This window comes from Cucumis melo, chromosome 1 (assembly GCF_025177605.1).
Source record: "Cucumis melo cultivar AY chromosome 1, USDA_Cmelo_AY_1.0, whole genome shotgun sequence".
Lineage (NCBI taxonomy): Eukaryota > Viridiplantae > Streptophyta > Magnoliopsida > Cucurbitales > Cucurbitaceae > Cucumis > Cucumis melo.
This window is the reverse complement of record NC_066857.1, coordinates 6,660,480-6,676,625: the sequence shown is the minus strand read 5'-3', so window position 1 is coordinate 6,676,625 and position 16,146 is coordinate 6,660,480. Positions and strand designations below refer to the sequence as shown.

The 16,146-nt window shown below is 35.2% G+C and overlaps 1 protein-coding gene across 3 annotated transcripts in view; it reads left to right on the top strand.

Annotated features, from left to right (window-relative positions):
• LOC103500085 (vacuolar protein sorting-associated protein 51 homolog) overlaps positions 1 to 10,363 on the top strand; it is a 42,282-nt gene extending 31,919 nt beyond the window's left edge. For 2 of the 3 annotated variants that reach the window (XM_008463283.3, XM_008463282.3), the window contains exons 8-21: positions 2,248 to 2,325; positions 2,611 to 2,760; positions 3,176 to 3,276; positions 3,398 to 3,465; positions 3,964 to 4,037; positions 4,230 to 4,296; positions 4,562 to 4,677; positions 7,226 to 7,492; positions 7,691 to 7,807; positions 8,753 to 8,824; positions 9,005 to 9,055; positions 9,198 to 9,425; positions 9,501 to 9,677; positions 9,838 to 10,363. In XM_008463283.3, coding sequence (XP_008461505.1) covers positions 2,248 to 2,325; positions 2,611 to 2,760; positions 3,176 to 3,276; positions 3,398 to 3,465; positions 3,964 to 4,037; positions 4,230 to 4,296; positions 4,562 to 4,677; positions 7,226 to 7,492; positions 7,691 to 7,807; positions 8,753 to 8,824; positions 9,005 to 9,055; positions 9,198 to 9,425; positions 9,501 to 9,677; positions 9,838 to 9,957 — 1,686 coding nt within the window. In that variant the 3' untranslated portion in view covers positions 9,958 to 10,363. The remainder of the gene's footprint in view (positions 1 to 2,247; positions 2,326 to 2,610; positions 2,761 to 3,175; positions 3,277 to 3,397; positions 3,466 to 3,963; positions 4,038 to 4,229; positions 4,297 to 4,561; positions 4,678 to 7,225; positions 7,493 to 7,690; positions 7,808 to 8,752; positions 8,825 to 9,004; positions 9,056 to 9,197; positions 9,426 to 9,500; positions 9,678 to 9,837) is intronic. The other variant, XM_051086063.1, reaches the window with a different exon arrangement.
• The last annotated feature ends 5,783 nt before the right edge of the window (positions 10,364 to 16,146 follow it).

Below are 16,146 nucleotides of genomic sequence, written 5' to 3'. Positions count from 1 at the left end.
AGCAGAAAGGGGTCAGTTGCAATGGAGAAAGAAGACCCCGACCGTTCAACGGTTGGGATGGCGAAGAGTTCGGCAGATCACATTGCTGCTAAATGCGCTTGAAGGAGTTAAGGGGAAATTAACAAGAGTGGAAGTGTTGATTATGGCAGTCAAGGCCGAGTTACGGTGGTCGGTAGCATTGATAATGGCCGGAGAAGCCTACCTACAGTGACCAGAGAAGGTGGTCTGCAATAGGGGTAAACTGTGTGAAGAGGTGGGAGAAGAAGTTGCTGTCCACGTGAAATGTCAGGAAATGGTGCCAATGATGTGGCATAAATTGATAGGAAAGATGGTCAAGGGAGAAAGAAACAAACCTTAAAATCTTTTGTTTCATTCTGTAGGTGAAGTGGGTGGTGAGTAGCAAAAATGGGGGGAAGAAAAATGTGCCTGGAGGTGGGTCCCAGGATTGAAACTGGCAGCAGTATGATTTTGGGCTTTATTATGGTTTGAACTCTGTTGGAAGCTCATCGCTGTTTTTAAGAGGGTAAAGGTGTGGCCCAAGATAACTGGAATTTGGCAACAACGATTTGATTAGTGGCCTAGTGCACTAGAGAAGAAGAAATTGAAACACTTGGTGTTGGTGATATGCAAAGGGTTAACTATGACAAAGTGTTTGGAAAAGGAAAATTCAAGAACATTGGGCTGCTTTTTGGGCTGAAGGAAGATGATTTTGGGATATGGTTGAAGTCGATAGAACTTATTGGAGCCAAGAGTTTTCCAAAACTAAAGGCGGTCAGTAAGATTCTTGGTGGGGGGGGGGGGGGGGGTGGGGAGGGGGTGGGGTAGTTAAGTGAGAGGTCCCAAGTACCATTGTATTTCTTCATTAATTCTCAATATATGAAATATATTGATTCTTGTTAGGAAGTATCCCAACAAATTATTGTCAACCAAAGGAAGTATATTCTTGATCTACGAAAAGAGATAGGTTTACTTGGTTGCCAGATAGTAGAAACTCCCATTGGGCAGAATCAAAAATTGGAAGCTGCAACCAAGAATGAGATATAGGACAGAAAAAAGTACCAGAGACTGGTGGGGAGACATATCTTTCTGACACACGTTGTGACATCACTTTTCAGTTAGTATGGTAAGTCAGTTCATGCATGCTTCTGGGTCAATTTCCTTTGATGCAGTTTATAGAATCTTAAGATATTTGAAAGGTACTCCTTGAAAAGACATATTGTTTCAAAGACACGACCATCTCAATGTTGAAGTTTATACTCATGCTGATCGGGAGGTAGCACGTAAGACAGAAGATCCACTTCTTGATACTGCTCCTTTGTTGGAGGAAATCTTGTAATTTGGCGAAGTAAAAACCAGAATGTGGTTGCAAGAAGTAGTGCAAAAACAGAATTTAGAGCTTTAACCCAAGGTATTTGTGAGGGTATATGGATAAGAAGATTGTTGGAAGAATTGAGATTCACTCAGATAATGTCCATGCATTTAATGTGATAACAAGGTAGCAACTTCTCACAATCCAGTCCTTCACGACAAAATGAAAAATATGGAAGTTGATAAACATTCTATAAAGGAAAAGATCGATTTTGGAGTAATATGCATACCCTCTTCCGACAATGGAACAAATTGCAAATGTGTTAACTAAAGGCCTTCTAAAGTGGCATTTCAACAAATTGATTGACAAGCCAGCAATGACTGATATCTTCAAACCAGCTTGAGGGGAAGTGTTGATTATTTCCTTTTTGTATTATATTTTATTGTATTGGTTGTTCTTCTATTTAAGAAAAACCTTCTCTTTTTGTGAAAAATACAAGAAATATATTATTTTGGTACTATAACCTCGGTTTGATTTTTTGGATTGAAGCCCCTTTTGTAGTTATTTGTATTCCTGGACTCCTTCCTATTCTTTTGGATTGGCCGGGCAAATATAACAAGGCCAATTCTTTTGATAGTTTCTGTAATTATGTACAGCTTACATCATTTTAATGGTGCCTTACACACAAGAAACTCCTTTTTAACTATAGCCTAGCATTAGTCATTCAAAATTGGAAGGTTCTGCTCCACTAGTTTCCTCTTTGGGAGAGGGCCTTCTCATCCCTGCCCCGTGGTTATTCTTTTGTTACAATTTTATTATTAATTCCATCCTTCTATTGTTTCCCATAAAATTATAGTGATATTTTTATTTTCCCGATTGTTCTGGAAGTGTAATTTACCTGTCATAATAGTGTACATTATGCTCTAATGTGTTTTCAGGAAAAGCTATTCTCAGACTCTGAATCCATACAGACAAGAGCGGAGGCTGCAGTCCTTCTTAAGCAACTAGATTTCCCGGTTTGTACTTCTCTTAATTGCAAAATTGTTACCCTGATAATAGAACAAAACAGTACACAACATACAACAATTAGTGAATGGAAATTTTTGCAAGGATGTATGTTGAAATATCAAAATCTTATATCTTGGTCTTTAACACCTATTTTGGGCAATGGGCATTCTGTAGCACTTTTGGCGAGTGAAGCATGTATAAGATGTAGAAAAATTATTACTTCTGATAGCTCAAGTGCAATCAACATTTTTCTAAATATGCAACAAGATGAAAGTTTGCCAATTTATTGATAGGTGGACAGCTTAAAGGTAAAGTTGCTAGAAAAGCTGGAACAATCGACATTGGATCTTCAGCTTAATGCTGAAAATTTGACTAGTGCATTAGTAAATGCCTCTTCAAAAGATGGAAATACTTCCGAGTTAGTTTATGGTGCTTCACACGAGGTAAGCTAACTTCTGGTTGTGGCAGGTAAGTAGTATTTTTCAATTTTTTTGGAGTCATCATTTGACAGGCTGAATTGAAGAACCGTTGAATAAAGCTTCAGTAAACAAAATAAAGAAATTTATCCTCTATTTAATTCAATAAATAGATTTACTCGGTCCGTTGATGGTCATGGAGAATATCTTGTTCTTTGTTTTGCTTTCGTTTTTTAAAATTATCATTGAATGTTTCTTCATCATAATAAATAAATATATAAATTATTATTATCATTATTTTAAATTTAAATATATGGCAAGTAACAACTTGGGTTTTACGCATTGGAATCTTTCTTTCTAAAGCTTGAAAAGAGGGCAATCGCTTTCGGAGGTTGTCAACTGTAATACTAATAATGAATTTCTCTTACTTTTTCTTCGTTAGGCATCTGTTCGAGAGTTTACAGAGGCAGTCCGAGCTTATCGTGTAATATTTGCAGATTCAGATAGGCAACTAATAAAACTTGCTCAGGATTTGGTTACCAAGTACTTGATTGTTCATGTTGTTTGTTCTTAAGTTCTATTTTTATTGGTTGATACCTAGCAGGCGTTTGGCTTCATGGATCATTTTGGTCATGGCGGAATTTTCATCTTTTTTCTTCTACAGGCATTTTGATTCCACTGAACAATTTATCAAGAAACAGATTTGTGCTGCAGATCTTCTCCTTGTTTTTGGTAAGTTGTATGAGTTTGCGCCTATATCTTTTGAAATTGTTGGTTTCTAACTTATCCATCTATATATATTTATTGATTTATTTTTCTTTCCTGTCACCCAAGTTTTGACAAATTGCGTTCATGTATATGGATTGGAATTCATAATCCTTTTTCTCCATTAGGTGCTGGCTTCATATTTTCTTATTTTTTATTTTTACTGTTGTTGATCTTCATTAAAATATCCTAGGTCACTAGTCTAGTTTCATTTGGTTTTCAAAATATCTAGCCATTTTGCGTGGCAATCCTCTCATCTAGAGAATTTGCATTATATAATCGGATTGCCTTCAGAAGAAAAGATTTCTTCTGCTGCATCTTTGTGTTGCACTTGCAGAAGAGCTACTGACTTCAGACACTGGTTGTATTTGAACAGCTGGAATCACACATGTTTGGACAAGAAACTGTATGAAATTTTTGTTGAAAGTTTCTTACTGGAGATTCTGAAATTGTTTTCAATTGCAGGAACTATATGGACAGATGTGCTTTTACTTGGAGAAGTATTGAATGATGCTGGTCTGCTTGATTATTCCTTGAAGGTCTTATTTTTATAATGCTTGCTTTTGCAATGAATTTGCTCCGGACTCTGCCCCCCTCCCTTCTCTTATTTTCTTAGCCTTTCCCTATCAAATATGTTTGCATTATTTTTTTCACAAGGATAGATGTATGGATAAGGGACGAAAAAGGCTGTTTAACATTGAACTTTTGACTCTTCATTTGTAATATTTCAGGCTGCCCAGGTTGCTGTCAAACAGTATGTCACATTCACATTCTCCCGTCTCCTGCAAGACATCTCAGGTTTTCTACTCTCACTATCATCTCCCTCACAACCACTAAGCAAAATATGAAAAGAAAAGAACATAAAAGTGGGAATTAAAGGTCTTGTGTTTGCAATTTGTACAAGTATGGACATTGTTGTGCAAACGGTTGAAGATTGTTGGTTGTTTGATTTACTTGAGAACATGCACAGGCTAATGACATACAATCTTCAAAATGTTTTCAAGCAGCGTAACTGTGTTCTTTGAGCTCTAAAAGTTGAGTTAAATTCTATTTGAATTGACAGATGCACTCACACAGGTTCATACTAGGAAAAAAGAGGGCGTTCAAGAGTACTCCTTGCAGCTTGAGCTGGAGGCCAGCAAGAAGGCAGTGCTTCAGGGCAGCATGGATATTTTACTAGTAATATATGAAAATTGTTTGAATTCTGATTCTCTTTAGTTGAAGAGTCCCTGATGATCTTTGAACATGGATTCTCTTGTAGAAACTACCAATGATCATATTTGTTACTTTTGAAGACTAATATTAGTTCTGTTTTTTCTTTTTTTCTGTAAAACGAAACATTTCATTGATAGAATGAAATAACGAGCTCCACACACCCAAAGGTGATTATAGGAAAGAATGCCAATGAACGACAAGATAAGAAAGACTTGAAAGTTTAAAAGAGTGCTTATATTTACAATAATAATAAAAAAAAAAAAGCAGTAGAAATAACCACGTCCATGAAAAGCTCAAAATTGGAGTTTCGAGCTAGTGTCCTGAAAGAGGTGCTTATTGTGTTCGCCCAAAAGAATCCAAATAAAGGGCTGAGTGATAGCCATCCACAATGTTTCCTTATGTATATGGAAAGGACGACCAACCAATGGAGAAGACAGGTTATCAAACATGTTGTGAGAGAAACAATTCACCAGCCAAAAGCCTGAAGGATAAAATACCAAAAATGTTCTGCAAAACTGCAATGAAGAAAAGATGAGCAGCAGATTTTGAATGAGAATGAAACATATGACACAGAGGGAGCGAGGGCCACGTAGGGCATATAACGTTGAAGGCGATCAGCAGTATTAATGGCACTAAGCCTGAGTTTCCACAAGAGAATTTTAATTTTCTCTGGAAAAATATCCATCCAAGTAGTAGATTAAATATCCACATTCTTCTTGTTATCATAGCCCACCAAGTCATCCATGAGATTTAACAGAGAATGAAGAAGAGGAATCAATAGTCCAAATTCAAGAATCATCAGTATTACGAAATAAAAGCTGAGACAAAGCAGCCCATTCAAGAACTTCTAGGTCATTAAGATTATGATGCAGGCGCAAATCCCAGCCCTCCACTTCCTCAATCCATGCATCAGCAACTCTAATATCGGGGAAGTGAGCCAGGTGAAATAAACTAGGGAAAGCCGAAGAGAGGGCACTGCAACTCTAATATCTGCTTATTTTCCCATTGGACACACCCTTAATATCAACGGTCCGCTCCATACCACATAATTCCGACAGCAAAACTAATTTATTTTAAATGAAACAATGGGTGTTTGGTTTTATCTTCATACGAGCAGCCGTTAGGACTATTCCACGGTTGGTCTAATCAGAGATGCTAATGAAACCACTGCACCGGTCTCCAATATAATGAAAGATCTCATCTTTCCACATTGGTGGAGGAACGTTAATAATATCGATCCAGCCGCCAAAGGATGCAGTAGAGGAAGGCTGAAAGGATGATATTTGTGAGGCATCCATAAATTTGATTTGATGCTGACCTAATTTGTATAGCACAGTGTGTGTGTTTGCAGCTTCTTTGCAACCAGAGGGTCATACACACGAGGGAGGGCTTTTTTGTCAAGGAAGGGGTTGATCGTGCAACGGATTGCCAAAGTAGTTTGCAGGTCGGAGCAAATAGTTGCCCAAGAAAGTTCCAGACTATGGCGTTGAACCACCACCATGGAGTTCCAATCTATATGTGTCGGGCCAGGAAAAGTGGATTGGTGTCTCTGTAGGCAGGAGGATGATGGAGGGCGTTTTGAGGAAGGATTTATGGATTGAAGGATAGTTTTGTAGCTGGAAGGTCTGGTTTGTAGGTGGTGGGGGCAATCTTGTAATCGGATAAGAGTGACGAAACGGAGAGCCAGCCCTGTTTTTGGTCGTCAGATGGTATTAACAGCTTGGTCCGTCGGCCAGTGTGATAGAGATGGGTTAATTCATTGAAATAGCCATTTTTATTGTGTAGCTTTTCCAGCCAAAGAGTGGCATTGTCATCCACCAATTTTTTAAAAAATTTGTGGTTGCAGGGATCTCGGAACAGGGAGTTGAAAGATAAATGCAGTCTGTATTGATGATTTTCCCTGCTCAGTGATCATGATAGATTGGTTGTTTGTTGATTTATCACATTTAAGAGTGAAAATCTTTCGGTCTATGTGGATGGAATGGGTGGGGAAGCCCAGCGGTGGGGGAAATCTGACGGTTGCCATGGTGGGGGGACAGTTATGGAAAGTCAGAGTGGAGAGGGGATGGGAGGAGAGGAGAGAGGAGAGAGCATTTTTTTTTTTCCACTATTTTGTTGGCATCGTGTGAAAGCTGGGATACTTTTATTCTCTTTTCTTGAAGAAATTATGTATGATCTTACTCATCGTTTTTGAAGTACTAGTATGAATTTTGTTTGCATTATGTGAAAAACATTCGACATCCTATTAAATGTAAAGGCCTTAGAGTTTATTGAATTTAGTTTTGTATCTTTTTATTGATATAGTAATAGCATCAACAGTTCTGAACTATTATTCAATTACTTGTATTATTATTTATTTTTTCCTTGGGGGAACTCCTCTTGTCCGTAATTTGAAACGTTTTAAGCTAAGCAAAATTGTGAAGTTCATTTTTCCATCTTGATTTATATCTCCCCAGGTCGTGGTTTCTCTATTTATTTGGTTGATTTATTATTTATTATTATTCTTTTGCAGGACTTCCGCCAGCTTCTTGAAGACCAGTCGGGGCTAATCATTAACCAGAGGGATTCAATTGTTGATTGGGTTCAAGAAGGATTTCAGGACTTCTTCAGGGCACTTGTTGACCGATTCATGTTGCTTTCAGGAAAAAATAATTCTTATACTCAAAGTCAAGCTTTGACTGAGGCAACCCAAGCTGAAAAAGTTAATGCTGGGCTTGTCTTGGTGCTTGCACAAATTTCAGTTTTTATTGAACAAACTGCCATACCTAGAATCACTGAGGCAAGGCATCATTGATTTTTTTTTTTTTTAATTCACTCAGCAATTTGGATATGATTATAATCCTTTTCTCAATAAGGATATAGGGTCTTTAAGCGTCACTAAAAAACGAGCCTTTATGCATCTCATTTAGGTGTTTTTGTACCTGTGCATTCGTGGATTCACATCGATGTTTTTATGTTTATTTCGTCTTCATTTCAGGAAATAGCAGCTTCTTTTTCTGGTGGTGGTATTAGGGGTTATGAATATGGTCCTGCCTTTGTACCTGCAGAAATTTGCCGAATGTTTCGAGCTGCTGGTGAAAAGTTTCTACACCTTGTATGGCTCAAATTTCTGTCATTCCTATTATGGTGTTAGAAATATTTTAAGCTTGCATTGCGTTGTTTATATAATGATGATTATTATAGTAACAGTAGTATTAAAAAATAATTTGGAACTTCCTATTGAATAATGTCTCGGTTATTCTTTCATTTTCTTTTTTTGTTCTCTTTGAATCTTAGTCACTGCAAAATCTCGTGATGGTTAATATTTCCATTTTCATCTTCTTTAAGCATGCTGCTAATTGTTTTTCTTTGAACAGACATAGAATATCTTAATAGCAATATTTGTACTTTGTTTATTTAGTCAGTATCAATGTTTTCTCTGATAGTAGGAGCACAGGATCTTTTTGGCTTAATCTACAAACTTAGGTCAGTTGTGCAGTTGAGCAAAATTTTGAGCCTAGAATGAAATGTGCACTTTGACCATTTTCTTGAGTTGGTATCAGTGGAAATTATTGAAATGACCTTGTTGTGCATGCTTGCTGGACTCTTGACTCTAACCATCAACTCTCGCTACTGTTCATCTTCGTTTTCCATCCTTACTCTTTCACTTTCACTTCTCACTCTTAATGTTCTAGCCACTCTTGCATGAAAAGAGCTCAGGGTGGGAGCAAAAGAAAATTGAGAGTGAGTGGAAAAACCTAAACTTTAAGGAGTGAGAGCAAGACCCCAAACCTGCATGCGCAATGTTTCGTTTCTATGATTTCACGAAGGTAAAAAAATTATACTAAAAATTCGGTCCAATTTCATTTGCACCCTCTCAAATGAGCCATCCATTTATTAAAACTTCCCACAAACATTCCATTTATGGAACATATATAGTTGTCTAAAATAATTTTATTGAAATATGTTTAGCTGCAATTCAGTATAACTGTTGTAACTGCCACATTCTATTAAATGCGTTTACTTGATGGATCACAATTACTTATTTTTGTCATCTCAGTATATAAACATGCGAAGTCAGAGGATATCAGTTCTTTTGACTAAGAGGTTTAGAACGCCAAATTGGGTTAAGGTAAGTTTTAGTAATTACATCCATGGGACAAGAATATATTTTACACTTGGTACTATAGTATTATCATTATTATTATATTATTATTATTATTATTATTATCATCATCATCATTATCATTGTCATTGTCATTGTCATTTTTATTATTCATTTCTCTTTTCTCCTTAATTATCTTCTCCACAGCACAAGGAACCTAGAGAGGTTCACATGTTTGTTGATTTATTCCTTCAAGAGGTTAGTGCTATTGTTTATCCATGGCAATTGTTAATGCTATAATTTCACGTTATTGGTATGGCTTTGAAAGCCTACAGACTTGATCAATTTGTTTGTTAGGGAAATTTTTTTGTGATCCTTAACCTGGCCTCTTTTGGATCAGTTGGAGGCCGTTGGAAGTGAAGTTAAACAGATTTTGCCAGAAGGGACTCGTAAGCATCGTCGGACTGACAGCAATGGAAGCACGACGTCATCACGAAGCAATCCACTTCGAGAGGAGAAGTTGAATAGGTCAAATACGCAAAGGGCTCGAAGCCAGCTGTTGGAAACCCATCTAGCAAAGTTATTTAAGCAAAAGATAGAGATTTTTACTAGAGTAGAGTTTACTCAGGTACCATGTTAAATCTTTTCTAGCAATACCTGAATCCAAAGTCGGACATCTTATTGAGTGTTCATGTAATTGCAGGGATCGGTTGTAACAACTATAGTGAAACTTTCCCTCAAAACTTTGCAAGAATTTGTCCGACTCCAGACTTTTAACCGAAGTGGGTTCCAACAAATTCAATTAGATATGCAGTTCCTGAGGACTCCTCTAAAGGAAATCGCAGATGATGAAGCAGCTATCGACTTTCTGCTTGATGAAGTAACTCTTATTTCTAGACATTCTATTCTTGAAATTTTATTTCCATAGTTAACTTCTTCCATTTGCACTTGGTTACTATTTTCGATCACTTTTGAGCTTCAGTGCATTTTAAATGTGGCCACAACAAAACAACTGGACCTACAAATGTATTCTTGTGCAGGTGATAGTCGCTGCATCGGAGCGTTGTCTCGACTCCATTCCTTTGGAGCCTCCCATCTTAGACAAACTTATACAAGCAAAATTGGCGAAGGCAAAAGATCAGAATCCAATGACTCCGTGAACATGCGAAAATGGAGAGTTGAGCATTGTTACAGACCTGCATCATCATCACCTACTGGAATTTCCATAAACTTAGCAACTGATCTGACTATGAAAACATAAGATTCACAACCGTGTTGCGTTCTCAAGTTGTGGGCTACTGGTTCATTCTTTATAAATAGACGAATGGTTTTTGTCGGTTACATATTTAGAAAAATGGTATGCTTGTGTTGGTTGGCATTAAGAACAGATGACAGACACCACTAGCATAGCGGGAATGTCAAATTTGACGAGTTCATCGTTTCAGGGCTTTTAGGGGTTTTCATATAATTGGCATAGAAGTCTCTTATTCGACTGATGGATGGCATTCGAACTTATTGTAACCTTTTTATCAATTAAGAATTTATGCACCAGATTTTCTTGTACTATATGTGACTAACAAATTCCTTACTCTCCTCTCTGGAGTGCTGCTTTACTTGAGAATAAAATGTATGTGTTTAGTTGTGTTAATGAATTAAGAAACGTTAGGCCTGCTTGATAATATATTTGTTTTGTGCCTTTCTAAAAACTAAAAGCTAAAATGTGTTTGATAAATATTTCAGTTTCTTGTTTAATCGAAACGAAAATATTTTTTTTATAACTATTTAATTGTTTGATAACTATTTTTGTTTCTCGGTTCTTTATTTTTTTTTCTTATAGTTATGTATTAAATTTTAAAAATTATACCATCAAATACAGATGCAAAATTAATAACAATAGTTCAATTATTGTTTGTATCTTTCAAATGTTGTTTACATTTGATATACAATATTATTTTCGCTCCACCCTTATATTCATGTTTATTCAAATTCAATTCAAACACGTAAATGTTGCATAAATGTTGTAGTAGTAAAATATTAAAAATAACTGAAAGAGTAGATTTAACTTAAAAATTAATCTTTAAGAAAAGAAATAAATATAAAAGATAGAAATAGGAAGGCAAATATGTAAAAAATATGGTAAAATTTTAGATTCTATCATTGATCAATGTTTTAACAATCATTGTTTTTTATAAATAAGTGTATCAACGTCGTGTCGTATCATTGATATATCACGAAAATTGTGCATAAAAACAATATAAAAGGAATATTAAGACAATAAAGTAGATTTAACGTTGGAAATGAGTACTTGCAACAATGAAAATTTGGTCTATTCAAACCAAAATGTGATTGGTTATTGATATGACATTCCTCTTTAGAGGTTGAAAGCTTGATCAACCATTTCAATTATACTTAAAAAGGAGAAAAAAAAAAAGAAAAAAAAAAAGAATTGAGTCATCCATTTTTTGATCTTTTAATTTTAATTTTAATTTTTTTTTTGAGGTTGTAAATTTTACTTTCCAAGGAGCTCATGATTCTCGTACCTATCCAGAACGAAATAAATTGTTCTTTTCACTCTCATGGTCTAAAAAGGTGGATCCCAACCAATCACTTTAAAACTACTTATGAAACAAAATACCTTTTTGATTTCTGAATTTTGAAGAACGAGTGTGTTTGGTCTTTAATATCAAATTAGTCATTTTTAGTCACTAAGGAGGTGTTCGTGCCATCAGTCTAGAATTAGGGATTTTGACATTTGATAAAATTTGGAATAAAAGTCTTAGAGATTAAGAAATTTGGGATAAAATTCTTGAGATTAAGAAACCAAATCCATGAGTTTGAAATATGTTTATTTATTTATTATTGAATGTCATGTTTTAGAAAAAATTTCACACCTCTTATCTATGATCATTGATGACCGTTGGCAACAAACGTTAGCCAATTTCACGATCAACCATGATGACTGGTCATGATCAATCAATAGTGACGACGAATCGCCTTAACCATTGGCTTCAGATTCCCTTGATTGTCAATTATTGATTGTCTTGATCGTTGGTGACTAGTCATCTTGATCATTGGTGATCTACAACTTTGGACGTTATTGTCGTCAGGTGAACATCTTGATCGAGGAAGATCAATCGTTATCGTTAATTATCAATATCGTGCCTATTAACAAACGATCGTAGTCATGATCAATGACCAATAGTCATGACACTTGGCAACTGAATTTCATGATGGTCAGCAACCGACCAATCATCTTAAACATTGGTGACCATTGATCGTCTTTATCATTGATCAACGACCGTTTTCATCAAGGCTTTCTATACTCTTTCCTATGGATTTGAAAAGTAAACACTATTCAAGCCCATGGGTTACTTTTTTTTAATTCAATATAGAAAATTTGTCGGCCAACTCCATACACCACCTGCACACCACCTGCAGTGACCATTATTGGCCAGCAACTAGGTGTCATTTCTCACAACTCCGCGGACAAACTTCTGGCCACCAACTCTGACAACCGCTGCAAACCTGAAAAATTGATGACCTATCTATTGTGATTTCAAGTATAAATCAAATATTAATGTATTGATAATATAGTGGAAATTGTAAATATATATCAAATATACCATAGTTTATTTTTAGTTTATCATTTTCATTTTTTTTTTCGTTGTTCAATTTAACTAGAAGACTTAGGACTTACTTAGATTGACTTAAGAAAAAAGTGTTTTTTTTTACTCATTTTTATTTGAACTATTTTGATAGAAGTGGTTTAAAATACATTGCATGTGTATCGTAGGAAGACAACCATAACTATGAGTAAATGTAACTCTACTTGACTTTCGTTTTTGCATGACCCTTTTGGTTATGCTTAATTTTGGAACTTATTAGACTCTCTTTAATGTTGCTTAACTAGAACTTTTGGTATATAACTTGTTATATTTTGTGAATGATTTGCAACATTCATAATTAGATAATTCATGTTATTGTTATGGAATGTTAAAAGTTTTCGTTTTTACATTATTGTCATGAAAATCAATAAAGTCAAGAAATTGAATTAGAGGCAAAAAAATATGAAAAAAATCGATTAAAATTTTGATACATGATAAATTTAGAATGTACAATTCACCAAATAAATAAATAAATAAATAGATTGGCTAAACCCAAGATTTCAAAACTAGCATCCCAAACACATACATCAGAAATCTAGATTTCCAAATCTTACACTCCAAACACTGACATTTGTAATTTCGAGGGATCAGAACTCCATCGAATAAACCCACAGGCATTTGATTCTGAACCTGGCGTCAAATTAAGTTTTGAAAAATAGATTTAAAAGTTACTCAACTAATAGATTTATTTAATTTAAATATAAAATTAACTTAGTATATATATGATTTTTTCCAAAGTCTTAGCATATCATAAATTATCAGTTAAGGAAACTTTTAAACCTATTCTTTAAAACTTAAGAACTAAAATGACTAATTTCAAACATTAGGGGACCAAATACACCTATTTTCAATAACTTAAGGACAAAAAAATATTTTACCAAATATTTTCATATATAAATATATTAGAATAATAAAATATTTATATTGATGGTAATGTCTTACAAATATGATAGATAAATTTAATTTATTAGCAGGGAATGAAATAAATTTTCATCAATATATGTCGATACATTTCGGAGGGTTCAACATTGATATTAATGATAGAGTATTATGGTATTTTTTAAAAATACCATGAAATACAAAAAAGATTATCATCTATTGATCTCGAGGATAAATACCATCACTACTACAAAAATTGGATTACTTGACATTGATACAGTGTCAAGTAAACCTATAATTGACATTTTAAAAAGCGTCAAGTAATCGACTATCAAGTATAGCCACATTACTTAACACTATAAAAACATCAAGTATTATATTTCTTGACGCCATTTTCGTGTTAACTAAGATATCATACTTATGCTTTTTACATATCAAGTAAGATATCATACTTATGCTTTCTAAGTGTTTTATTTTTTATGTGTCAAGTAAGATAGTATATTTATTCTTTTATTAGTCATTTATTGAAGGAATTTAGAGAGACACCTTGTGAGACTATATATAGTGATATTATATCCTTTTGTGAAAGTAAGTTGAGAAAAAAAATATAGAAGATTAAGAAATTTTTGTTAATACTTTCTCCTTTCAAAGGTCTCCTCCTTTGTCAAATTGGTATCAGAGCCATGTCGAATATTGGGAGCATAATGTTGGGACAGATGCCATTACCACGACTCACCAAGACAAAATATGACAACTGGAGTATTCAAATGCGTGCCCTCCTTAGCGCTTAAGACGCGTGGGAAATAGTCTAAGAAGGTCTTGAAGAGGAAGCTCCAACTGCAATTCTAACAGCAAATCAATTGAAGGCCATAAAAGAAACGCAAATGAAAGATAAAACCACTATCTATCTCATGTTCTGAGCTGCAGATGAGTCAAGGTTCGAGAAAATTGCAGGTGCAAAAACATGGAAGGAAGCATGGGACACATTGGAGAAGGCTTTCAAGGGTGCTGATCGAGTTAAAAAAGTATGACTCCAAACTCTTCGAGACGAATTGGAAACTATGAAAATAAAGGAGTCAGAAGGAGTATCTGACTACATCACCCAGGTTCAAACGGTGGTGAACCAACTTAAACGCAATGGAAAAACCTTCAAAGATGTAAGGATTGTAGAGAAAATCCTTCGATCATTGACAAATGACTTTAAAAATGTCGTATGTGCAATCGAGAAGTTAAAGAATTTAGAAGAAATGACTATTGATGAACTTGTAAGTTCCCTTGAAGCACATGAACAAAGAAAGAAAAAAAACAAGAGGTCCTAGAGGAGGCCTTACAAACAAAGACAACCATTAAAGAAGACAAGACAATGTATGCACAACACAATCGAGGAAAAAGACGTGGTCGAGGGTCGTAGTTTCAGTCATCGCAATGGTCGTGGTCGTGGAAATAATAATGAAGAGAAAGAACAAAGGAGCCAACAAAATTGGTGTAGACGAGGTCGAGATCGTGGAAGAGGAGGTCGCTCAAATTGTCCAATTGTCGAGTGTTACAATTGTGGAAAATATGAACACTACACAAAGGATTGCATGCCGAGAAGAAGGTGGAAGAAAATACAAATTTAGTCATAGAAGAAAAGACCCAAAATGACGGCATTCTCATGATAGCCCATGAAGGTACCACTCCAGATAGCAACATGGTGTGGTATCTTGACACCGGTGTAAGCAATCATATGTATGGGTGTGAAGATTTTTTTGTTGATATGCAGGAGATAGAAAATGGACATGTGTCTTTTGGAGATGCATCAAAGGTTCAAGTTAAAGGTTGAGGAAAAATACGCTTTTTCAAAAAGATGGAAAGAAGTTACTATGGAGGCTGTCTACTTTATACCTGATTTGAAGAATAATATTCTAAGCATGGAGCAGTTATTGGAGCTGAAAGGATATTCGGTCATCATGAAAGATCGAATGCTATATTTGAATGACACAAATGATCGATTACTCACACATATTGAGATGGCGAAAAATCAGATGTTCAAACTCAACTTAAAGAATATAAAAGAAAAGTGTTTACAAGTCCACGTGGAGGACAAAGCACTTTTATCTTACGGTTTGGACACTTACACTACGACGAGTTAAAAGAGTTAGCAAAGAAGGACATGGTCCATGGACTACCAAAAATGGTCTACACCAAGAGGTTTTGTGAAGATTGTGTACTTGGAAAGCAAGTAAGGACAACGTTCCAAAAGAAGGTTGAATATTGTGCAAAGAGACCTCTCGAGTTGATACACACAGACATATGTGGTCCTGTCACGCCAATGTCTTTCAGTGAGAAAAGATATTTTATTACTTTTATTAATGACTATACGAGAAAGACTTGGATTTATTTTCTAAAAGAAAAGTCAAAAGCATTTGAAGTATTCAAGAAATTCAAGGTGATGGTAGAAAAGACAACCAATGTTTACATCAAGGCCTTACGATCAAATAAAGGTGGAGAATACATGTCAATCGCTTTCAAAAATTATTTTGAGAAACAAGGTATATAAAGATTTTTTATTGCACCATATTCACCTTAGCAGAATGACGTTGCAGAAAGAAAAATTTGAACAATCCTTGATATGGTTGGATCAATGTTGAAGAGTAAAGACATGCCAAAGGAATTTTCGGTGGAAGTAGTACAATGCGCTGTATATGTGTAAAACCGATGCCCTCATACAAAATTGGTATATCAAACATCTCAAGAGGCTTGGAGTGGTCATTAACCTATCGTACCACACCTTAAAGTGTTTGGTACTGTGGCATATGCACATGT